The sequence below is a fragment of the Bombina bombina genome, chromosome 2 (assembly GCF_027579735.1).
Source record: "Bombina bombina isolate aBomBom1 chromosome 2, aBomBom1.pri, whole genome shotgun sequence".
Lineage (NCBI taxonomy): Eukaryota > Metazoa > Chordata > Amphibia > Anura > Bombinatoridae > Bombina > Bombina bombina.
The window spans coordinates 445,800,206-445,825,491 of record NC_069500.1 but is presented as its reverse complement, the minus strand read 5'-3'; the positions used below and the strand labels follow the sequence as shown (position 1 = coordinate 445,825,491).

Here is a 25,286-nt window from a genome sequence, read left to right as displayed (position 1 = left end):
TCAGGTCCGCTCGGCAGATTAGGGGTTAATAAGTGTAGGCAGGTGTCGGCGACGTTGAGGGGGGCAGGTTAGGGGTTAATAAATATAATACAGGGGTCGGCGGGGTTAGGGGCAGCAGATTAGGGGTACATAAGTATAACGTAGGTGGCGGTCGGCAGATTAGGGGTTAAAAAAATTTAATCGAGTTGCGGCGATGTGGGGGGACCTCAGTTTAGGGGTACATAGGTAGTTTATGGGTGTTAGTGTACTTTAGGGTACAGTAGTTAAGAGCTTTATGAACCGGCGTTAGCCCAGAAAGCTCTTAACTCCTGCTTTTTTTCTGCGGCTGGAGTTTTGTCGTTAGAGCTCTAACGCTCACTTCAGAAACGACTCTAAATACCGGCGTTAGGAAGATCCCATTGAAAAGATAGGATACGTAATTTACGTAAGGGGATCTGCGGTATGGAAAAGTCGCGGCTGAAAAGTGAGCGTTAGACCCTATTTTGAGTCACTCCAAATACCGGCGGTAGCCTAAAACCAGCGTTAGGAGCCTCTAACGCTGGTTTTCACGGCTACCGCCAAACTCTAAATCTAGGCCTAAGAATTTTAGTTTCTTGTTTATTATTTTTGACTTGATGATGACTTCAACCTATCTAAAGGAGGGTGCATTACTAAATTAAAATCTCCTGCAAGAATTAGGTTTTTAACACTGAATTGGAGGAGTTTTATTTGCAGTTTATCCCAGAAAGCTTTATCCACTCTATTAGGCCCATACACATTGCAGAGAATCAATTCGGATCTTTACATTTTTATATGTAAAATAATGTTTCTTTCCTCCTCATCCACCTCTTGTGAGAGGATCTCATATTGCAATTTTTTATTAATTAATACTGTCAATCCCTTTTTTCTATTTATACAAGGGGTAGCTATTACTTCACCCACCCAGCCATTCTTGAGTTTCTCAATCTCTTGGATCTTTAAATGGGTTTCCTGCAGCAGAGAAATATCTAAACTATATTTTCTTAATTGGTTAAAAATACCTTTTCGTTTGATGGGGGAGGTAATTCCTCCAACGTTCCATGAGGCTATCCTTACTTGCTCTTTCATACTATGTTAAAATCGAGTATCGAGGATGGGAGAGAGAGAGAACGAGAGAGAGGAGAAGAATTATATATATATAATACACATTTTACATAGACCATTTTTTCCCCCAAAAAATATACAAAAGAGGGGTATCAATACAATGTAAATCTAAAATTATATATGTTGCAGTATCAGACTGATAGCTCTGGGTGGTTTTTCAACATATATGTTTTCACCTCTTCAAAATTACTTAGTACAATTGTTGTATCTGTTGTAATTTTTTTATCTTTGCTGGATACAGCAGAATTGGACTCATATCTGCTTTTATTAAGCTTTTGCATATTGGAGCCATAATTCTATTTTGAGACGTTTCATTAAAATAATCTTGGAAAATCTAAATTTTGTTGGGGCCTAACATTAGTGGTACTTTTTATCGGTAGTTCCTTAAGATATTTACTTTGTCCTGAAAGTTTAAAAATTTGGCAATAATTGGTCTACCTTTAGGGGTGCTGTCTGGGGTTCCCCTGACAGAGCCTAGCCTATGTGCCCTTTCTACCAATATTTTTACCTGGGGATCTGACATTCCTAACAATAGGGAAATTTGAACATCATGTCCGACAGACATCGCTGAATGCGGACAGCAATACGCTCTCCGCATTCAGCATTGAACCAGCAGCTCTTGTGAACTGCTGGTGCAACGCCGCCACCTGCAGATTTGCGGCCACTAGCAGGGGGTGTCAATCAACCCGATCCTATTCGATCGGGTTGATTTCACGCAATCTCTGTCCACCTCCTCAGAGCAGGTGGACAGGTTATGGAGCAGCAGTCTTTAGACCGCTCCTTCAAGCTCCATACGGAACTTGATAAATGGGTCCCATAGTCTGAACTTCAGAAGAGTAGTAGATTATTTTCTGACAAATTTCAAAGTTATGTCTATTTCCACTCTTCGTGTACCATGTGACAACCATCAGCCAATCACAAATGCATATACATATAGTTTGTAAATTCTTGCACATGCTCAGTAGGAGCAGGTGATTTAAAAAGTGTAAATACAAACAGACTGTGCACATTTTGTTAATAGAAGTAAATTAGGAAGTTGTTTAAAATTGTATGCTCTATCTGAATCATAAAAGTTTAATTTTGATTTGAGTGTCCCTTTAAGTGTTGCACTCAAGCATAATACAAAAAACCACGGAAAACAATTTCACTTTAGGAAACCTGAAATAAAACATTATTGCTTGATAGTTTGCATAACAAAACACATGAAAAGTATATGGAAATAAATCATTTAGGTTATACATATCATTAATACATTTAAAACAAAAGTTTATTAGTGAAAAATAAATAAATTATAAAACAGATTTAAAGGGGGAATGGGAAGGGCTCCAAAGTTTATACAGTATGTGCTTTGGATGTGTTGTCAATATTTGTCAGGTGGAATTTATAATGTTTTTCTAATTCACATCTCTGTTGTGTGTGTTTAAAGTTTTTTATGTTCCCGTCTTAAAAGGGACAGAAGTAAAAATTAAATGAATATGAGTAAAAAATAATAACCTATTATTAAATTTACCTCTGAGGTGCATTCAATAGGGTGCATGTCTCTTCATCTTTATATGACAGCAGTGTTTGTAACAATGTGTGTAACAATGTTAGTGCGCAAGGCACGTGCACAAACTCCTGAGCTGACTTCATGGGAAGGAGCTTAAGTTTCAAAAAAGGATAAAATACCTTCACCCCATAATCAGAGGAAAAATATTTATAACTTGAAAGAAAAATATGAATTTGTGTATTGTTTTATTACAAATCTGTATTACATTTAATGTGCATCTTTTTTTTCATAGCCTCCACTCAAGACACTTTTTTGGGCCGTGTGTGCAGTAGGAATAGGGGGAACATTTCAATATGGATATAATATTTCGATTATCAATGCACCTACAACTGTAAGTAATAGTGTACTTTCTAATGAATGGACTGCTGTAAGCAGTCGTGTTGTGATCTGCACAATGTACTTAATAGGAAACATGTTCTGACGCTCAGTATTTACAGTATTGTTTGTTTACAGTAGATGTACTAGTAACATGAATTATTTCTATTAATTTTCCAGCAGTTAAAGGGACATGACAGTGTTCAAAGTTGACTATTAACATTTTTCCTATGCTCTTTTGTTTGCACTGTGGTTACCGAAGTAGTTGTTTTAGAAACATGTTCCTAGCAGTGTATACTAACAGTTCTCCTTGATTACCCAATGCTCCAGAACTCATTAACTTCTTTTTATCCCAACCAAATTTAAGTAATACACTCCTTTTTACATTGCACATTATTTACCAAATTATTTATTTTGTCTTTAATATATCTCCCTAAATTAAAGGGATACTGAACCCAAATTTTTTTCTTTTGTAATTCAGATAGAACATGCAATTTTAAGCAACTTTCTAATTTGCTCCTATTATCAATTTTTCTTCATTCTCTTGCTATCTTTATTTGAAAAAGAAGGCATCTAAGCTTTTTTTAGTTTTAGTACTCTGGACAGCACTTTTTTATTGGTGGATGAATTTATCCATCAATCAGCAAGGACAACCCAGGTTGTTCACCAAAAATGGGCCGGCATCTAAACTTACATTTGTACATTTCAAATAAAGATAACAAGAGAATGAAAAAAAATTGATAATAGGAGTAAATTAGAAAGTTGCTTAAAATTTCATGCTCTATCTGAATCACGAAAGAAAAAATGTGGGTACAGTGTCCCTTTAATACACCTAAATAGCCATTTTATTCCCTTAAATAATTAATAATCTCCATCTCCCAAGGGACAATTTTAATCACAATATTGCAATCATAAATTAACATACTGATGTATCTGTTTGGGATGCTATGCTATTAATTCTATAACAAGAGGGATTGATTTAAGGTTTGCACACATGGTACCTTATCTTGGAGCAAGCTTGCTGTACTAAAGTTTTATAGACTACAGTCATTTCATATAGTTTTTATATTCTTTCAGGATTAACACTAGACTAATAAATATCTTAACCGCCACATACCCACCGCAAGAACGTTTTTAAATTTAAATTCTAATTATCCTTTTCTATTGGATGATTAGAATCTAAATTAAAAAATGTTCTTAAATCAGCCAATAGAGATTGAAAATCAGCAAATCAGAATTAAGTGGTACCCTACCCCTATATATCGGCGTTCCGCGCTTCCGGAATTTCAGTGTGTGGCAGCGACCGCATGAAGACGAGGGCTTATACAAGAGAGCCGAAGAAAAGGAGATGTGAACTGAAGTCCGCCTCCGCCGTCACGAAAAACATAATTTATGTAAGAACTTACCTGATAAATTCATTTCTTTCATATTAGCAAGAGTCCATGAGCTAGTGACGTATGGGATATACATTCCTACCAGGAGGGGCAAAGTTTCCCAAACCTTAAAATGCCTATAAATACACCCCTCACCACACCCACAATTCAGTTTAACGAATAGCCAAGAAGTGGGGTGATAAGAAAAAAGTGCGAAAGCATATAAAATAAGGAATTGGAATAATTGTGCTTTATACAAAATCATAACCACCACAAAAAAAGGGCGGGCCTCATGGACTCTTGCTAATATGAAAGAAATGAATTTATCAGGTAAGTTCTTACATAAATTATGTTTTCTTTCATGTAATTAGCAAGAGTCCATGAGCTAGTGACGTATGGGATAATGACTACCCAAGAAGTGGATCTTTCCACACAAGAGTCACTAGAGAGGGAGGGATAAAATAAAGACAGCCAATTCCTGCTGAAAATAATCCACACCCAAAATAAAGTTTAACGAAAAACATAAGCAGAAGATTCAAACTGAAACCGCTGCCTGAAGTACTTTTCTACCAAAAACTGCTTCAGAAGAAGAAAATACATCAAAATGGTAGAATTTAGGAAAAGTATGCAAAGAGGACCAAGTCGCTGCTTTGCAGATCTGGTCAACCGAAGCTTCATTCCTAAACGCCCAGGAAGTAGAAACTGACCTAGTAGAATGAGCTGTAATTCTCTGAGGCGGAGTTTTACCCGACTCAACATAGGCAAGATGAATTAAAGATTTCAACCAAGATGCCAAAGAAATGGCAGAAGCTTTCTGGCCTTTTCTAGAACCGGAAAAGATAACAAATAGACTAGAAGTCTTACGAAAAGATTTCGTAGCTTCAACATAATATTTCAAAACTCTAACAACATCCAAAGAATGCAACGATTTCTCCTTAGAATTCTTAGGATTAGGACATAATGAAGGAACCACAATTTCTCTACTAATGTTGTTGGAAATCACAACTTTAGGTAAAAATTCAAAAGAAGTTCGCAACACCGCCTTATCCTGATGAAAAATCAGAAAAGGAGACTCACAAGAAAGAGCAGATAATTCAGAAACTCTTCTGGCAGAAGAGATGGCCAAAAGGAACAAAAAACTTTCCAAGAAAGTAATTTAATATCCAATGAATGCATAGGTTCAAATGGAGGAGCTTGAAGAGCCCCCAGAACCAAATTCAAACTCCAAGGAGGAGAAATTGACTTAATGACAGGCTTTATACGAACCAAAGCTTGTACAAAACAATGAATATCAGGAAGAATAGCAATCTTTCTGTGAAAAAGAACAGAAAGAGCAGAGATTTGACCTTTCAAGGAACTTGCGGACAAACCCTTATCTAAACCATCCTGAAGAAACTGTAACATTCTCGGTATTCTAAAAGAATGCCAAGAAAAATGATGAGAAAGACACCAAGAAATATAAGTCTTCCAGACTCTATAATATATCTCTCTGGATACAGATTTACGAGCCTGTAACATAGTATTAATCACAGAGTCAGAGAAACCTCTTTGACCAAGAATCAAGCGTTCAATCTCCATACCTTTAAATTTAAGGATTTCAGATCCTGATGGAAAAAAGGACCTTGAGACAAAAAGGTCTGGTCTTAACGGAAGAGTCCACGGTTGACAAGAGGCCATCCGGACAAGATCCGCATACCAAAACCTGTGAGGCCATGCCGGAGCTACCAGCAGAACAAACGAGCATTCCTTCAGAATCTTGGAGGTTACTCTTGGAAGAAGAACTAGAGGCGGAAAGATATAGGGAGGATGATACTTCCAAGGAAGTGATAATGCATCCACTGCCTCCGCCTGAGGATCCCGGGATCTGGACAGATACCTGGGAAGTTTCTTGTTTAGATGAGAAGCCATCAGATCTATTTCTGGAAGTTCCCACATTTGAACAATCTGAAGAAATACCTCTGGGTGAAGAGACCATTCGCCCGGATGCAACGTTTGACGACTGAGATAATCCGCTTTCCAATTGTCCATACCTGGGATATGAACCGCAGAGATTAGACAGGAGCTGGATTCCGCCCAAACCAAAAATCGAGATACTTCTTTCATAGCCAGAGGACTGTGAGTCCCTCCTTGATGATTGATGTATGCCACAGTTGTGACATTGTCTATCTGAAAACAAATGAACAACTCTCTCTTCAGAAGAGGCCAAGACTGAAGAGCTCTGAAAATTGCACGGAGTTCCAAAATATTGATCGGAAATCTCACCTCCTGAGATTCCCAAACCCCTTGTGCCGTCAGATACCCCCACACAGCTCCCCAACCTGTAAGACTTGCATCTGTTGAGATTATAGTCCAGGTCGGAAGAACAAAGAAGCCCCCTGAACTAAACGATGGTGATCTGTCCACCATGTCAGAGAGTGTTGTAAAATCGGTTTAAAGATATTAATTGAGATATCTTTGAGTAATCCCTGCACCATTGGTTCAGCATACAGAGCTGAAGAGGTCGCATGTGAAAACGAGCAAAGGAGATCGCATCTGATGCGGCAGTCCTAAGACCCAACATTTCCATGCATAAGGCTACCAAAGGGAATGATTGTGACTGAAGGTTTTGACAAGCTGATATCAATGTTAAACTTCTCTTGTCTGACAAAGACAGAGTCATAGACACTGAATTTATCTAGAAACCTAAAAAGGTTACCCTTGTCTGAGGAATCAATGAACTGATTGGTAAATTGATCCTCCAACCATGAACTTGAAGAAACAACACAAGTCGATTCGTATGAGATTCTTCGAAAATGAGAAGACTGAGCAAATACCAAGATATCGTCCAAATAAGGAAATACCAAAACCCTATTCTCTGATTACAGAAAGAAGGGCACCGAGAACCTTTGAAAAAAATTCTTGGAACTGAGGCTAAGCCAAACGGTAGAGCCACAAAACTGGTAATGCTTGTCTAAAAAGAGAATATCAGACACTAAAAGTGATCTGGATGAATCGGAATATGCAGATACACATCCTGTAAATCTATTGTAGACATATAATGACCTTGCTAAACAAAAGGCAGGATAGTCCTACAGAAACCATCTTGAATGTTGGTATCCTAACATAACGATTCAATAATGATAGATCCGGAACTGATCTGAAGGAATTGACCTTCTTTGGTACAATGAAGAGATAAAATAAAACCCCAGCCCCTGTTCCAAAACTGGAACTGGCATAAATACTCCAGCCAACTCTAGATCTGAAACACATTTCAGAAATGCTGAGCCTTTGCTGTGTTAACTGGGACACAGGAAAGAAAAGAATCTCTTAGCAGGAGGCCTTAACTTGAAGCCAATTCTGTACCTTTCTGAAACAATGTTTCTGAAACCAGAGATTAAGAACGGAATTGATCCAAATTTCTTTGAAGAAAACGTAATCTGCCCCATACCAGCTGAGCTGGAATAAGGGCCGCACCTTCATAGGTACTTAGGAGCTGGCTATAGGTTTCTATAAGGCTTGGATATATTCCAAACTGGAAATAGTTTCCAAACTGATACCGCTCCTGAGGATGAAGGATCAGGCTTTTGTTCCTTGTGAGGAAAGGAACGAAAATGATTATTTACCCTGGAAAGAAAGGGAAAGCAAAGTTGACTTAGAAGACATGTCAGCATTCCAAGTTTAATCCATAAAGCTATTCTAGCTAAAATAGCTAGAGACACATACCTGACATCAACTCTAATGATATCAAAAGATGGTATCACCAATAAAATTATTAGCATGTTATAGAATAAAAGCCCCATAACCTTAGGGATTTTTGTCCCAAAAAAACTCTAATCTGTCAGATGGCACAGGATATAATTTGCTTAAACGTCTAGAAGGAGTAAATGAATTACCCAAATTATTCCATTCCCTGGAAATTACTTCAGAAATAGCATCAGGGAGATAAAACACTTCTGGAATAACTACAGGAGATTTAAAAACCTTATTTAAACGTTTACATTTAGTATCAAGAGGACCAGAATCCCCTATTTCTAATGCAAATAACACTTCTTTAAGTAAAGAACGAATAAATTCCATCTTGAACAAATACAAAGATTTATCAGCATCAACCTCTGAGACAGAAACCTCAGAACCAGAAGAACCATTATCAGTATCAGAATGATGATGTTCATTTAAAAATTCATCTGAAAAAAGAGAAGTTTTAAAAGACTTTTATGTATACTAGAAGGAGAAATAACAGACATAGCCTTCTTAATGGATTTAAAAAATAAAATCTCTTATGTTATCAGGAACACTCTGAAAATTAGATGTTGACGGAACAGCAACAGGTAATGTAACAGTACTAAAGGAAATTTTATCTGCATTAATAAGTTTGACATGACATGCAATACAAATAACAGCTGGAGAAACAGAAACCAAAAGTTTATAGCAGATACACTTAGCTTGGTAGCTCCATCATTGTGCAGTGATTTTCCTGTAGTATCTTCTGACTCAGATGCAACGTGAGACATCTTGCAATATGTAAGAGAAAAAACAACATATAAAGCAAAATTGATCAAATTCCTTAAATGACAGTTTCAGGAATGGGAAAAAATGCCAAAGAACAAGCTTCTAGCAACCAGAAGCAATAAAAAATGAGACTTAAATAATGTGGAAACAAAAGTGACGCCCATATTTTTTCGCGCCAAATAAGACGCCCACATTATTTGGCGCCTAAATGCTTTTTGGCGCCAAAAATGACGCCACATCCGGAACGCCGACATTTTTGCCGCAAAATAACGTCAAAGAATGACGCAACTTCCGGCGACACGTATGACGCCGGAAACGGAAATAGAATTTTTGCGCCAAAAAAGTCCGCGCCAAGAATGACGCAATAAAATGAAGCATTTTCAGCCCCCGCGAGCCTAACAGCCCACAGGGAAAAAGTCAAATTTTAAGGTAAAAAATGTTAAATTAAAATGCATTATCCCAAATATGAAACTGACTGTCTGAAAAATAAGGAAAGTTGAACATTCTGAGTCAAGGCAAATAAATGTTTGAATACATATATTTAGAACTTTATAAACAAAGTGCCCAACCATAGCTAGGAGTGTCACAGAAAATAAGACTTACTTACCCCAGGACACTCATCTACATATAGCAGATAGCCAAACCAGTACTGAAACGAGAATCAGCAGAGGTAATGGTATATATAAGAGTATATCGTCGATCTGAAAAGGGAGGTAAGAGATGAATCTCTACGACCGATAACAGAGAACCTATGAAATAGACCCCTTAGAAGGAGATCACTGCATTCAAATAGGCAATACTCTCCTCACATCCCTCTGACATTCACTGCACGCTGAGAGGAAAACCGGGCTCCAACTTGCTGCGGAGCGCATATCAACGTAGAATCTAGCACAAACTTACTTCACCACCTCCATCGGAGGCAAAGTTTGTAAAACTGAATTGTGGGTGTGGTGAGGGGTGTATTTATAGGCATTTTAAGGTTTGGGAAACTTTGCCCCTCCTGGTAGGAATGTATATCCCATACGTCACTAGCTCATGGACTCTTGCTAATTACATGAAAGAAATGGGTCCCCAGCGCCAGGAACTGGAATAAAGAGGGCCCAATGTCATATCAAGAGGAGCCTGATTTCCCAACTTTAAATACAACTTCTGGGGTTAGTTAGGGCATTTTTGGGGTGACTTTTTATTTTTAAGAATAATCTCTTATTTTCTAGGATAGTTTTTTTTTAGGAGGATTTTGTTAGTTTGGGGGGTGGGGGTTACTTGTATTGTAGAGGGGATGTTTTCTTTTTGAAATAATGCCCTACAAAAGGTCCTTTTAAGGGATATTGTCATTTATTTTAGTGTTAGGGTTTAGGTGTTTTTTTGTTTGGGGTGTTTTTTTATTTTATGAGACATATAGCTTAATGTTAGGTATAATGGTGGGCTTTTTATTTTCAATACTGTAGTTTATTATTTTTTGTAACTTAGATTTTTTTTATATTATTGTAACAGTTGTTTTTTTTTTTGTAATTTAGGGGGTTTAGTTTAGAGGGAGGGTTAGTTTAGAGGGGGGATTATGTGTTAGGTAGAGTAGGGTTATATTGCTTTTGGGGTTGTGACAGTTTAGGTTTAATTTTATTTTTTGTAACTTAGGTGGTTTAATTTAGAGGGGGGTTAGGTTGCATTTTGGGTATGTGGCGGTATAGGGGTTATTAGTTTAGTACTTGCGGTGGGTATGTGGCGGTATAGGGGTTATTAGTTTAGTACTTGCGGTGGGTATGTGGGCAGTATGTGGTTAATAGTTTAGTACTTGCAGTGGGTATGTGGCGGTAGAGGGGTTAATAGGATAGTTACTTGCAGTGGGCTAGTGGTGGTATAGGGTTTAATAGGATAGATATTTGCAGTGGGCTAGTGGCGGTATAGGGTTTAATAGGATAGATATTTGCAGTGGGCTAGTGGCGGTAGAGGGGTTAATAGGATAGTTACTTGCAGTGGGCTAGTGGCAGTATAAGGGTTAATAGGATAGATACTTGCGGTGGGCTAGTGGTGGTATAAGGGTTAATAGGATAGATACTTGCGGTGGGCTAGTGGTGGTAGCTTTCTTCCTACCTTTCTAACTGTATGCTCAGTGTATTTAAACTGTACCATCAGTGTATTCTCTGGCTTATCCTTCTCCCCTCCACCCCTCTCTTTTGGGGTAACTCAAGGCTTAGTTCTAGGTCCCATTCTTTTCTCTGTCTACACATCCTCTCTAGGCTCTAATTATTCTGGGTTCAGTATCATCTTTATGCTGATGACATATAAATCTACCTTTCTGCACCAGACATTTCCTACTCCCAGCTGATTCGTGTCACCAGCTGCCTATCTAATATCTTATCATGGATGGCTTCTCACTAGCTAAAGCTGAACCTCTCTTAAACTGAGCTCCTTCTATTTCCTCCCTCTACCAATCTCCTGCTGCCTTGGGGACATATTTGACTATATTTAATATCTGTAAAATGTGTTTTCTTTCATGTAATTAGCAAGAGTCCATGAGCTAGTGATGTATGGGATATACATTCCTACCAGGAGGGGCAAAGTTTCCCAAACCTTAAAATGCCTATAAATACACCCCTCACCACACCCACAAATCAGTTTTACAAACTTTGCCTCCCATGGAGGTGGTGAAGTAAGTTTGTGCTAGATTCTACGTTGATATGCGCTCCGCAGCAGGTTGGAGCCCGGTTTTCCTCTCAGCGTGCAGTGAATGTCAGAGGGATGTGAGGAGAGTATTGCCTATTTGAATGCAATGATCTCCTTCTACGGGGTCTATTTCATAGGTTCTCTGTTATCGGTCGTAGAGATTCATCTCTTACCTCCCTTTTCAGATCGACGATATACTCTTATATATATACCATTACCTCTGCTGATTTTCGTTTCAGTACTGGTTTGGCTTTCTACAAACATGTAGATGAGTGTCCTGGGGTAAGTAAATCTTATTTTCTGTGACACTCTAAGCTATGGTTGGGCACTTTTTTAATAAAGTTCTAAATATATGTATTCAAACATTTATTTGCCTTGACTCAGGATGTTCAACATTCCTTATTTTCAGACAGTCAGTTTCATATTTGGGATAATGCACTTGAATCAATTATTTTTCTTACCTTAAAAATTTGACTTTGTTCCCTGTGGGCTGTTAGGCTCGCGGGGGCTGTAAATGCTTCATTTTATTGCGTCATTTTTGGCGCGGATTTTTTTGGCGCAAAAAATCTTTCTGTTTCCGGCGTCATACGTGTCGCCGGAAGTTACGTCATTTTTTGACGTTCTTTTGCGCCAAAAATGTTGGCGTTCCGGACGTGGCGTCATTTTGGCGCCAAAAGCATTTAGGCGCCAAATAATGTGGGCGTCTTATTTGGCGCTAAAAAAATATGGGCGTCGCTTTTGTCTCCACATTATTTAAGTCTCATTTTTCTTTGCTTCTGGTTGCTAGAAGCTTGTTCCTTGGCATTTTTTCCCATTCCTGAAACTGTCATTTAAGGAATTTGATCAATTTTGCTTTACATGTTGTTTTTTCTCTTACATATTGCAAGATGTCTCACGTTGCATCTGAGTCAGAAGATACTTCAGGAAAATCGTTGTCTGGTGCTGGAACTACCAAAGCTAAGTGTATCTGCTGTAAACTTTTGGTAGCTGTTCCTCCAGCTGTTGTTTGTATTAATTGTCATGACAAACTTGTTAATGCAGATAATATTTCCTTTAGTAATGTACCATTACCTGTTGCAGTTCCATCAACATCTAATGTTCAGAATGTTCCTGATAACATAAGAGATTTTGTTTCTGAATCCATCAAGAAGGCTATGTCTGTTATTCCTCCTTCAAGTAAACATAAAAAATCTTTTAAAACTTCTCTTTATACAGATGAATTTTTAAATGAACATCATTCTGATTCTAATGACTCTTCTGGTTCAGAGGATTCTGTCTCAGAGGTTGATGCTGATAAATCTTCATATTTATTTAAAATGGAATTTATTCGTTCTTTACTTAAAGAAGTACTAATTGCTTTAGAAATTGAGGATTCTGGTCCTCTTGATACTAAATCTAAACGTTTAGATAAGGTCTTTAAATCTCCTGTGGTTATTCCAGAAGTTTTTCCTGTTCCTGGTGCTATTTCTGAAGTTATTTCCAGTGAATGGAATAATTTGGGTAATTCATTTACTCCTTCTAAACGTTTTAAGCAATTATATCCTGTGCCGTCTGACAGATTAGAATTTTGGGACAAAATCCCTAAAGTTGATGGGGCTATTTCTACCCTTGCTAAACGTACTACTATTCCTACGTCAGATGGTACTTCGTTTAAAGATCCTTTAGATAGGAAAATTGAATACTTTCTAAGAAAAGCTTATCTGTGTTCAGGTAATCTTCTTAGACCTGCTATATCATTGGCTGATGTTGCTGCAGCTTCAACTTTTTGGTTGGAAACTTTAGCACAACAAGTAACAGATCATGATTCTCATAATATTATTCTTCTTCTTCAACATGCTAATAATTTTATCTGTGATGCCATTTTTGATATTATCAGAGTTGATGTCAGGTTTATGTCTCTAGCTATTTTAGCTAGAAGAGCTTTATGGCTTAAAACTTGGAATGCTGATATGTCTTCTAAATCGACTCTACTTTCCATTTCTTTCCAGGGTAACAAATTATTTGGTTCTCAGTTGGATTCTATTATCTCAACTGTTACTGGTGGGAAAGGAACTTTTTTACCACAGGATAAAAAATCTAAGGGTAAAAACAGGGCTAATAATCGTTTTCGTTCCTTTCGTTTCAACAAAGAACAAAAACCTGATCCTTCATCCTCAGGAGCAGTTTCAGTTTGGAAACCATCTCCAGTCTGGAATAAATCCAAGCCTTCTAGAAAAGCAAAGCCAGCCTCTAAGTCCACATGAAGGAGCGGCCCTCATTCCAGCTCAGCTGGTAGGGGGCAGGTTACGTTTTTTCAAAGAAATTTGGATCAATTCTGTTCACAATCTTTGGATTCAGAACATTGTTTCAGAAGGGTACAGAATTGGTTTCAAGATAAGACCTCCTGCAAAGAGATTTTTTCTTTCCCGTGTCCCAGTAAATCCAGTGAAAGCTCAAGCATTTCTGAAATGTGTTTCAGATCTAGAGTTAGCTGGAGTAATTATGCCAGTTCCAGTTCTGGAACAGGGGCTGGGGTTTTATTCGAATCTCTTCATTGTACCAAAGAAGGAGAATTCCTTCAGACCAGTTCTGGATCTAAAAATATTGAATCATTATGTAAGGATACCAACGTTCAAAATGGTAACTGTAAGGACTATCTTGCCTTTTGTTCAGCAAGGGCATTATATGTCCACAATAGATTTACAGGATGCATATCTGCATATTCCGATTCATCCAGATCATTATCAGTTCCTGAGATTCTCTTTTCTGGACAAGCATTACCAGTTTGTGGCTCTGCCGTTTGGCCTAGCTACAGCTCCAAGAATTTTTACAAAGGTTCTCGGTGCCCTTCTGTCTGTAATCAGAGAACAGGGTATTGTGGTATTTCCTTATTTGGACGATATCTTGGTACTTGCTCAGTCTTTACATTTAGCAGAATCTCATACGAATCGACTTGTGTTGTTTCTTCAAGATCATGGTTGGAGGATCAATTCACTAAAAAGTTCATTGATTCCTCAGACAAGGGTAACCTTTCTGGGTTTCCAGATAGATTCAGTGTCCATGACTCTGTCTTTGACAGACAAGAGACGTCTAAAATTGATTTCAGCTTGTCGAAACCTTCAGTCACAATCATTCCCTTCGGTAGCCTTATGCATGGAAATTCTAGGTCTTATGACTGCTGCATCGGACGCGATCCCCTTTGCTCGTTTTCACATGCGACCTCTTCAGCTCTGTATGCTGAACCAATGGTGCAGGGATTACACAAAGATATCTCAATTAATATCTTTATAACCGATTGTACGACACTCTCTAACGTGGTGGACAGATCACCATTGTTTAATTCAGGGGGCTTCTTTTGTTCTTCCGACCTGGACTGTAATTTCAACAGATGCAAGTCTTACAGGTTGGGGAGCTGTGTGGGGTTCTCTGACGGCACAAGGAGTTTGGGAATCTCAGGAGGTGAGATTACCGATCAATATTTTGGAACTCCGTGCAATTTTCAGAGCTCTTCAGTCTTGGCCTCTTCTGAAGAGAGAATCGTTCATTTGTCTTCAGACAGACAATGTCACAACTGTGGCATACATCAATCATCAAGGAGGGACTCACAGTCCTCTGGCTATGAAAGAAGTATCTCGAATTCTGGTTTGGACGGAATCCAGCTCCTGTCTAATCTCTGTGGTTCATATCCCAGGTATAGACAATTGGGAAGCGGATTATCTCAGTCGCCAAACGTTGCATCCGGGCGAATGGTCTCTTCACCCAGAGGTATTTCTTCAGATTGTTCAAATGTGGGAGCTTCCAGAAATAGATCTGATGGCGTCTCATCTAAACAAGAAACTTCCCAGGTATCTGTCCAGATCCCGGGATCCTCAGGCGGAAGCAGTGGATGCATTATCACTTCCTTGGAAGTATCATCCTGCCTATATCTTTCCGCCTCTAGTTCTTCTACCAAGAGTGATTTCCAAAATTCTAAAGGAGCATTCGTTTGTTCTGCTGGTGGCTCCAGCATGGCCTCACAGGTTTTGGTATGCGGATCTTGTCCGGATGGCCTCTTGCCATCCGTGGACTCTTCCGCTAAGACCAGACCTTCTGTCGCAAGGTCCATTTTTCCATCAGGATCTCAAATCCTTAAATTTAAAGGTATGGAGATTGAACGCTTGATTCTTGGTCAAAGAGGTTTCTCTGACTCTGTGATTAATACTATGTTACAGGCTCGTAAATCTGTATCTAGAGAGATATATTATAGAGTCTGAAAGACTTATATTTCTTGGTGTCTTTCTCATCATTTTTCTTGGCATTCTTTTAGAATTCCGAGAATTTTACAGTTTCTTCAGGATGGTTTAGATAAAGGTTTATCCGCAAGTTCTTTGAAAGGACAAATCTCTGCTCTTTCTGTTCTTTTTCACAGAAAGATTGCTAATCTTCCTGATATTCATTGTTTTGTACAAGCTTTGGTTCGTATAAAACCTGTCATTAAGTCAATTTCTCCTCCTTGGAGTTTGAATTTGGTTCTGGGGGCTCTTCAAGCTCCTCCTTTTGAACCCATGCATTCATTGGACATTAAATTACTTTCTTGGAAAGTTTTGTTCCTTTTGGCGATCTCTTCTGCCAGAAGAGTCTCTGAATTATCTGCTCTTTCTTGTGAGTCTCCTTTTCTGATTTTTCATCAGGATAAGGCGGTGTTGTGAACTTCTTTTGAATTTTTACCTAAGGTTGTGAATTCCAACAACATTAGTAGAGAAATTGTGGTTCCCTCATTATGTCCTAATCCTAAGAATTCTAAGGAGAAATCGTTGCCTTCTTTGGATGTTGTTAGAGCTTTGAAATATTATGTTGAAGCTACTAAGTCTTTCCGAAAGACTTCTAGTCTATTTGTTATCTTTTCCGGTTCTAGAAAAGGCCAGAAAGCTTCTGCCATTTCTTTGGCATCTTGGTTGAAATCTTTAATTCATCATGCCTATGTAGAGTCGGGTAAAACTCCGCCTCAAAGGATTACAGCTCATTCTACTAGGTCAGTTTCTACTTCCTGGGCATTTAGGAATGAAGCTTTGGTTGATCAGATTTGCAAAGCAGCAACTTGGTCCTCTTTGCATACTTTTACTAAATTCTACCATTTTGATGTATTTTCTTCTTCTGAAGCAGTTTTTGGTAGAAAAGTACTTCAGGCAGCGGTTTCAGTTTGAATCTTCTGTTTATGTTTTTCATTAAACTTTATTTTGGGTGTGGATTATTTTCAGCAGGAATTGGCTGTCTTTATTTTTATCCCTCCCTCTCTAGTGACTCTTGCGTGGAAAGATCCACATCTTGGGTAGTCATTATCCCATACGTCACTAGCTCATGGACTCTTGCTAATTACATGAAAGAAAACATAATTTATGTAAGAACTTACCTGATAAATTCATTTCTTTCATATTAGCAAGAGTCCATGAGGCCCGCCCTTTTTTGTGGTGGTTATGATTTTTTTGTATAAAGCACAATTATTCCAATTCCTTATTTTATATGCTTTCGCACTTTTTTCTTATCACCCCACTTCTTGGCTATTCGTTAAACTGATTTGTGGGTGTGGTGAGGGGTGTATTTGTAGGCATTTTGAGGTTTGGGAAACTTTGCCCCTCCTGGTAGGAATGTATATCCCATACGTCACTAGCTCATGGACTCTTGCTAATATGAAAGAAATGAATTTATCAGGTAAGTTCTTACAGAAATTATGTTATCCCCTTACTTATAATTAACCACCTTGACTACTACAATTTTGTCTTCTCTGGTCTCCCAAGCTACTGCCTATCCCAACTGCAACCCATCATGAAAGCCTCTGGCAGGCTCATCTTTCTTAAAGGGCCACTGTAAGTAAATATTTTCTATGCCTGTTACTAACTAACTACCCCAAATACGCTTTTTATCAATAGCATTTCATTAACATATCTCTACCGTATATCAGAAATCTTGTCTGCAAATTTAATTGTTTTCCAAACCCACTCCGTGGGTATCCTTTGCTCTGTATCAATCCGTTTACAATACCTAGGTTTCAAAATGGCGCTTTAAACACAAAGTTATTGGTTTAAGTATTTTGAACATGCAGTGCTGAAAATAGTGGGCAGGATAACATGACATCATCGGCGAATAAAAGATATAACTTTTAGAACGTTATGAAACTTCGTTTTGGAGAAAATATAGGTCAGTAGGTTTTAATTAATGTTTATTAACTTTAATATGTTAGTTGTTTAGCTTAAAAATTATAACAGAAAGTAATCCTTTAAGCATTATTCCAATTATGCGCCACCTCTCTGCAAATACCTCCATTGGCTTCCCTTAGCCTCAAGAATAAAATTCTAAATTTTGACCCTAAAATAAAAAGCCCTCACCAACACTGCACCACCCCTATATTTCTAAACTTGCCTCCAAATACTCTCCTATCCACCTCCTCCACTCTGCCCAAGACCTACTTATCTCTTCATCTCTCATTACTTCCTCATACTCTTATCTACAAGACTACTTAAGAACTGCACCTATCATATGGAACTCCTTGCGTTGCTCAGTCAAACTTGCCTCTAGTCTCCAAAGCTTCAAGCATTTCTTAAAAACATATCTGTTCAAGGTTACATACAGCCTACTTTAGGATATCTCTGCTGCTTATGTTCCCACTTCCTCAACTTCCCTATGTGCTACCTTTATAAATTTAGCTCACGAGTCCGCCTGTCCTGTTGATCATTTTATGTAAAGATGGTTTACAGCTTACAGTGATTCAAGGGCAGGGCTTCTGACTTCTGTCTTCTGACTACTGTACTCCATAACTGTATATTTAATGTTACAGCGCTGTTCAATATGTTGGCGCTTTATAAAAAACTAGTCCTAAAGCCCGTTCACATGGGCCATTTGTTTGCAGTACATCGGTCCCACCCCTTGCTCTCTCTCCCTCCCCCTCTCTTTTGCTCTCTCTCTCCCTCCCCCTCTCTTTTGCTCTCTCTCCCCCTCTCTTTTGCGCTCTCTCCCTCCCCCTCTCTTTTGCTCTCTCTCCCCCTCTCTTTTGCTCTCTCTTCCCCCTCTCTTTTGCTCTCTCTCTGCCCCCTCTCTTTTGCTCTCTCTCCCCTATCTTTTGCTCTTTTCCCTCTCTTTTGCTCCCTCTCCTCCCTCTCTTTTGCTCCCTCTCCCCCCTCTCTTTTGCGCTCTCTCTCCCCCCTCTCTTTTGCGCTCTCTCCCCCTCTCTTTTGCGCTCTCTCTCCCCTCTCTTTTGCGCTCTCTCTCCCCTCTCTTTTGCGCTCTCTCTCCCCTCTCTTTTGCGCTCTCTCTCCCCTCTCTTTTGCGCTCTCTCCCCTCACTTTTGCGCTCTCTCTCCCCCTCTCTTTTGCACTCTCTCTCTCTCCCTCTCTTTTGCGCTCTCTCTCTCCCCCTCTCTTGTGCTCTCTCCCCCTCTCTTTTGCACTCTCTCTCACTCCACCTCTCTTTTGCTCTCTCTGCTCCCTCTCTTTTGCTCTCTCCCCCTCTCTTTTGCTCTCTCTCTCCCCCCTCTCTTTTGCGCTCTCTCCCCCTCTCTTTTGTGCTCTCTCTCTCCCCCTCTCTTTTGTGCCTCTCTCCCTTCTTTCTTTTGGGCTTTCTCCTCCCCTCTCTTTTGCGCTCTCTCTCCCCCTGTCTTCTGTGCTATCTCTCTCCCTCTCTCTTTTGTGCTCTCTCCCCCTCTCTTTTGCGCTCTCTCTCCCCACTCTCTTTTGCACTCTTTCTCTACCCCTCTCTTTTGTGCTCTCTCTCTCCCCCTCTCTTTTGCGCTCTCTCTCCTCCCCTCTCTTTTGCGCTCTCTCTCCCCCTGTCTTCTGTGCTATCTCTCTCCCTCTCTCTTTTGCACTCTCTTTCCCCCTCTCTTTTGCGCTCTCTCTCCCCACTCTCTTTTGCGCTCTCTCTCTGCCCCTCTCTTTTGCGCTGTCTCTCTCCCCCTCTCTTTTGCGCTCTCTCTCTCCCCCTCTCTTTTGCGCTCTCCTCCCCCTCTCTTTTGCGCTCTCTCCCCTTTCTTTTGCACTCTCTCCCCCTCTCTTTTGTGCAATCTTTCTCCCCCTCTCTTTTGCGCTCTCTTCCCCTCTCTTTTGCGCTCTCTCTCTCCCCCTCTTTTGCGCTGTCTCTCTCCCCCCTATCTTTTGCGCGCTCTCTCTCCCCCTCTCTTTTGCTCTCTCTCTCTCCCCCCTCTCTTTTGCGCTCTCCTCCCCCTCTCTTTTGCGCTCTCTCCCCCTTTCTTTTGCACTCTCTCTCTCTCTCTCTCCCCCTCTCTTTTGCGCACTCTCTCTCCCCCTCTCTTTTGAGCTCTCTCTCTCCCTCTCTTTTGCTCTATTTCGTTCCCCTCTCTTTTGCTCTCTCTCTCCATCCCTCTCTTTTGCTCTCTTTTCCCCCTCTCTCCCCCTCTCTTTTGCTCTCTCTCTTTCCCCCTCTTATTTTCTCTCTGTCCCTCCCTTTTGCTCTCTCTCTCCCCCTCTCTCTTCCCTCTATTTTGCTCTTTCCCCTCTCCTTTGCTCTTAACCCTCTACTTTGCTCTCTCCCCCCTCTTTTTTGCTCTTCCCCCTCTCTTTTGCTCTCTCTTAACCTCTCTTTAGCTCTCTCCCCCTCTCTCTCTCTCGCGCGCGCACACACTCACGCCCGGCCACGCCCACTTCCGCCCACCGTCACCATGCCACAGCAAATCAGGTAGACTCTAAGGCCAGGTGTGTTTGTCCTTGTGCTGTTTCTACTGCGCATGACAGCTTCGGACAAACACACTTGGCCTTTTATAGTATAGGATGTTAATAATAATACTTATATTAATTATGTTAATAATAATACTTATATTAATTATGTTAATAATAATACTTATATTGTTCTAAACCATACTTTATAAATGTTTGATATTGATAAACCAAGAGAATGAAGCAAAATTGATAATAGAAGTAAATTAAAACATTGTTTAAAGTTGTATGCTTTATCTGAATCATGAAAGAAAAAACATGTAGGTTTTATGTCCCTTTAAATGGAAACGAAATTGATTATTTTGTATCTAAAAGAGGGTATTTTAAAATGTATTAGTTCTTTGCTTTGAAATTTATATGTTCCTGTACTGAGAAAAAAATATTTTTATGCATGTGAAGAGTATCCACCAATACTGTAGTGAGAAATCTGCTTATTAGCCAGTGAGCAATTACTTCAATATTGTAAATATATATTTTGTTTATTTATTTATTTTTTCAGCAAATACATAAGTTTCTTAATGAAACATGGTACATTCGTTATCAATCCACACTGGATGAAGGTTTATTGACATTGATCTGGTCTATAATTGCTTCAGTATTTACACTTGGCGGTCTTCTTGGCACCTATATTGGGGGAAGGGCAGCTGTTAAACTAGGCAGGTAAGTAGTATCTAAATATCTTAGTATCTATCTGTTTTGGTTTCATTATGTGATGTATTTTATTGTAGTTTATACAATATCAATTAAAAAATAGCGCTGCAGAATCTGTTGGTGCTCTACAAATAACTGATAATAACAATAATAATAATAGGTGAATTAAATTAAATAGTTTTCCCATTGGATTTACAAGAACCAAAATAGTTTCTGCTTTTACTTTAAAGTGATGGTAAACCGAAGCGTATAACAAACGCTAGTTTTTACCATCACTAAAAATAAACATTTGTTTCTCTCGTTTTGTAAAAAACTATGTTAAACTCATTCTATCTGTAAGTAAAGTAGATCGCTAACTCAGCGCCTCTGGCCGCCCACGGCTCAGCGCTTTCTTCAATGAGGTGAGGTTTCCACATCTAGGCCAACAGCAGTGTGTGTCAACTGAAATCCTAGCATGGCTATTGGCCTAGAGGTAAAAACGTCACCTCATTAGAGACAGCAATGGGCCTTGGGTAGCTGGAGGCGCTGTGTTAGCGATATGCTTTCCTTACAGCTAAGGTGAATTTAACATTGTTTTTATGATGAGAGAAACTAACGTTTATTTTTAGTTATATGCTTAGATTTACTATCACTTTAAAGGGACACTGAACCCAATTTTTTTTTATTTCACGATTCAGATAGAGCATGCAATTTTAAACAACTTTCTAATGTACCCCTATTATCCATTTTTCTTTGTTCTCTTGCTATCTTTATTTGAAAAATAAGGCATCTGAGCTTTTTTATTAGTTCAGAACTCTGGACAGCACTTTTTTATTGGTGGATGAATTTATCCACCAATCAGCAAGAACAACCCAGGTTGTTCACCAAAAATGGGCCGGCATCTAAACTTACATTCTTTCATTTAAACAATTTTCCAATTTACTTTTATCACCAATTTTGCTTTGTTCTCTTGGTATTCTTAGTTGAAAGCTTAACCTAGGAGGTTCATATGCTAATTTCTTAGACCTTGAAGGCCGCCTCTTTTCAGAATGCATTTTAACAGTTTACCACCACTAGAGGGTGTTAGTTAATGTGTTTCATATAGATAACACTGTGCTCATGAACGTGAAGTTACCTGGGAGCCAGCACTGATTGGCAAAACTGCAAGTCTGTCAAAAGAATTGAAATAAAGGGGCAGTTTGCAGAGGCGTAGATACAAGATAATCACAGAGGTAAAAAGTATATGCATATAACTGTGTTGGTTGTGCAAAACTGGGGAATGGGTAATAAAAGGATTATCTATTTTTTTAAAACAATAAAAATGATGGTGTAGACTGTCCCTTTAAACACTTTACTTTCTAGTAATGGATGCCGCCATGTTAAAATTTAGGTTTCCCATTATCTGTCTGGTGAAGACTAATGTTAAAATAATTTTACTTATTAGGGTTTAAAATCCCTTTAACATTGCTATATTTCTCAAAGCCAGAAAATTCAAGGGAATTAAACAATGAAACTATATTTCAAATTTTCTCTACTAGACATAATGAAAGTGATGGTAAAGTTGCGTGTATGAGTTTAATTCATGAAATTTAATCATTTTAATTTTTTAAACTTTTATTATCTTTCAATCTTCAGATTTCTATCGTTCCGTAGTCCACCCGGCTGCATTTTTTTTTTTAATGTTGGGATCACGTTTTCTTTTTAGCCTATTGAAATCCAGGCCGATAGGCGACCTGGAGTTTTTCTGACACTCCCCATTCATCTAAAGCGCATGCGCAAGACATTGCTAGATGTCAATCATCCCATGCGCGCACCCATTTAATGTATGTCTCGTAGTTACACTAGGGAATTTCAAGTTACGTTAGTAACATAGTTTAGTCTAGGCTAGGGGATCTGGATCGGAGCAAAACATATGTGTTTCATTCACAAATGTAAGCAATGAATCGCCGATTTCATCCTTTACATTGTGACGTTTACTTGCATGCACCAATGGTATGTATTGGGAGCAAGCCAAATAATGACGTAGTGAGCAGGGTTGGACCGCTCTCAGCTACAGCTCAATACAACAGGAAGTAAGACGTGGGAGGAGCAAGCAACAGTAGACGATGTTTTAGAAATCAATTGATTATAAATGTTTATTTTCTATTTTTTAACAAATAAACATAGCGACTATTGTCCCACATTACTCTTAAACATAAATAATGATAGCATAAGCAGCAACTTTACCATCACTTGAAACATTTGATGTTACCATCTCAAAATGCGAAGAAAAAAAAGAGCCCATGAAATGCATGTTTCTTTTATTTTTTTTGATGTTATATTTTCCTTTTTATCATATAATAAGCTTGTGTTTGCTAATTCAAAGGGCAGCTAGTTATATGGATAGAATTGTCTGGAAACAGAAGCCCTTCAAACCTGCATATATTGTTTAAAGGGACATGAAACGCAACAAAAAATCTTTTCATGATTCTGATGATGCAATTTTAAACAAAAATTATTTATTTTCCTTCAGTCTCTTTGTATCCTTTGCTAAAAAGCATATTAAGGCAGGCTTGGGAGCTAGCTGCTGATTGGTGGCTGCAAATATATTCCTGCACAATGTGTTCAGCTAGCTCCCAGTCGTGTTGCTGCTTCTTCAACAAAGGATATCAAGAGAATAAAGCACATTTGATAATAGAAGTAAGTTGTGTTGTTGTTTTAAAATGATATACTCTATCTGAATCATGGGTTGTATGTCCCTTTAACTCTGATAGCCTGATAGACTGGAACAAAGGGGGCTACAGATAGCAATTTTAGAGAAAAAGCTTCCTCACATAATAGATGTCATTAATTTACAATGCACCATGATACTTTAGAGCACATGAACAACAGGAAAAAAAAAAGATTTCCTTGAATACAAGAGACTAAAGAAATAAGTTTTGTTAATTCAGTGTTTGTCAAGTAATCCTAAAAAAAACATAAATGACCTTTTCTTTTTGACCCCTGAAGGGTTCTAATCACTTGTAGATACTTATTTGGGAACAGCACACTGACACACTTATTATTACTGAAATAGCTGAGACGAGGATACCTGCCCCTGGCTCTGGATCAGTGACTCATGGGAAGATCAGTCACATGAGGGTCTTCTCAACTTCAGTTGTGCTTCTTGTGGGAGTTATGTACAAACACATTCATTTAAAACTTCCGCACATTTACATTTTTTTTAAATATAATGGATAGTGAAAGGAAGACTCTAGATTAAACATATTACAATATCTGCGTTTTTCAATAATGACATTTTTGCATTAAAGACCCAAGATAACTATGTCCTAGATTACGAGTTTTGTGTTAGAGGCTATGTGGTGCTAACGAGCAGTTTTATCTCACCGCTCACTTACCTACAGCGCTGGTATTACGGGTTTTTACAAACCCGGCGTTAAAAGGCAAGAAGGGAGCGTTGAGCAAAATTTTGCTTATTACCGCACTCCAATACCAGCGCTGCTTAAGTCAGCGGTGAGCTGGTCGTACGTGCTCGTGCACAATTTCCCCATAGCAATCAATGGGGAGAGCCGGCTGAGAAAAAGTCTAACACCTGCAAAAAAGCAGCGTAAAACTCAGTAACGCAGCCCCATTGATTCCTATGGGGAAATAAAATTGGAACAGCCAATAGAATGCAAGCTTAATTCTATTGTCTGATTGGATCAGCCAATAGGATTGAACTTCAATCCTATTGGCTGATTGCATCAGCCAATAGGATTTTTTCTACCTTAATTCCTATTGGCTGATAGAATTCTATCAGCCAATCGGAATCTAAGGGATGCCATCTTGGATGACTCACAGAGGCAGGTGAGGCATTGGCTAGGATATGCCTTCATTCTTTAGATATCCTTTGTTGAAGAAATAGCAATGTACATGGGTGAGCCAATCACATGAGGTATCTATTGTGAAGCCACCTATCAGCAGCTACTGAGCATATTTAGATATGATTTTCAACAAAGGACATCAAGAGAATGAAGGAAATTAGATATTAGATGTAAATTGGACAGAAGGGGTGGGAGAGACAGGGAGAGAGAGATAGACAGAGAGACAGAGGGGGAGAGAGAGACAAAGAGACAGAGGAGAGAGAGAGAGACGGAGAGAGAGAGAGACAAAGAGAGACAGAGGGTAGAGAGACAGACAAAGAGACCATGGGGGAGAATGAGACACATAAGGATAGAGACAGAGGGGGTGGGAGAGACAGGGAGAGAGAGATGGATAGAGAGAGAGAGACAGAAAAAGAGAGAGAGAAGAGAGAGAGACACAGAGGGGTAGAGAGAAAGAGAGACACAGAGGAGAGAGAGACAGAGGGGGAGGGAGAAAGGGAGAGACAGAAGAGGAGGGAGAAAGGGAGAGACAGAGGGGGAGGGAGAGAGAGAGATAGAGGAGAGAGAGAGACAGAGGAGAGAGAGACAGAGGAGAGAGAGACAGAGGAGAGAGAGAGAGACA

The 25,286-nt window shown here is 39.1% G+C and overlaps 1 protein-coding gene across 2 annotated transcripts in view; it reads left to right on the top strand.

The window, feature by feature from the left end:
* Nucleotides 1-25,286, top strand: part of LOC128649041 (solute carrier family 2, facilitated glucose transporter member 11-like) — a 296,154-nt gene that overhangs the window by 65,872 nt on the left and 204,996 nt on the right. The window contains exons 2-3 of one of the 2 annotated variants that reach the window (XM_053702079.1): nt 2,904-3,002; nt 20,692-20,852. In XM_053702079.1, coding sequence (XP_053558054.1) covers nt 2,904-3,002; nt 20,692-20,852 — 260 coding nt within the window. The remainder of the gene's footprint in view (nt 1-2,903; nt 3,003-20,691; nt 20,853-25,286) is intronic. The other variant, XM_053702080.1, reaches the window with a different exon arrangement.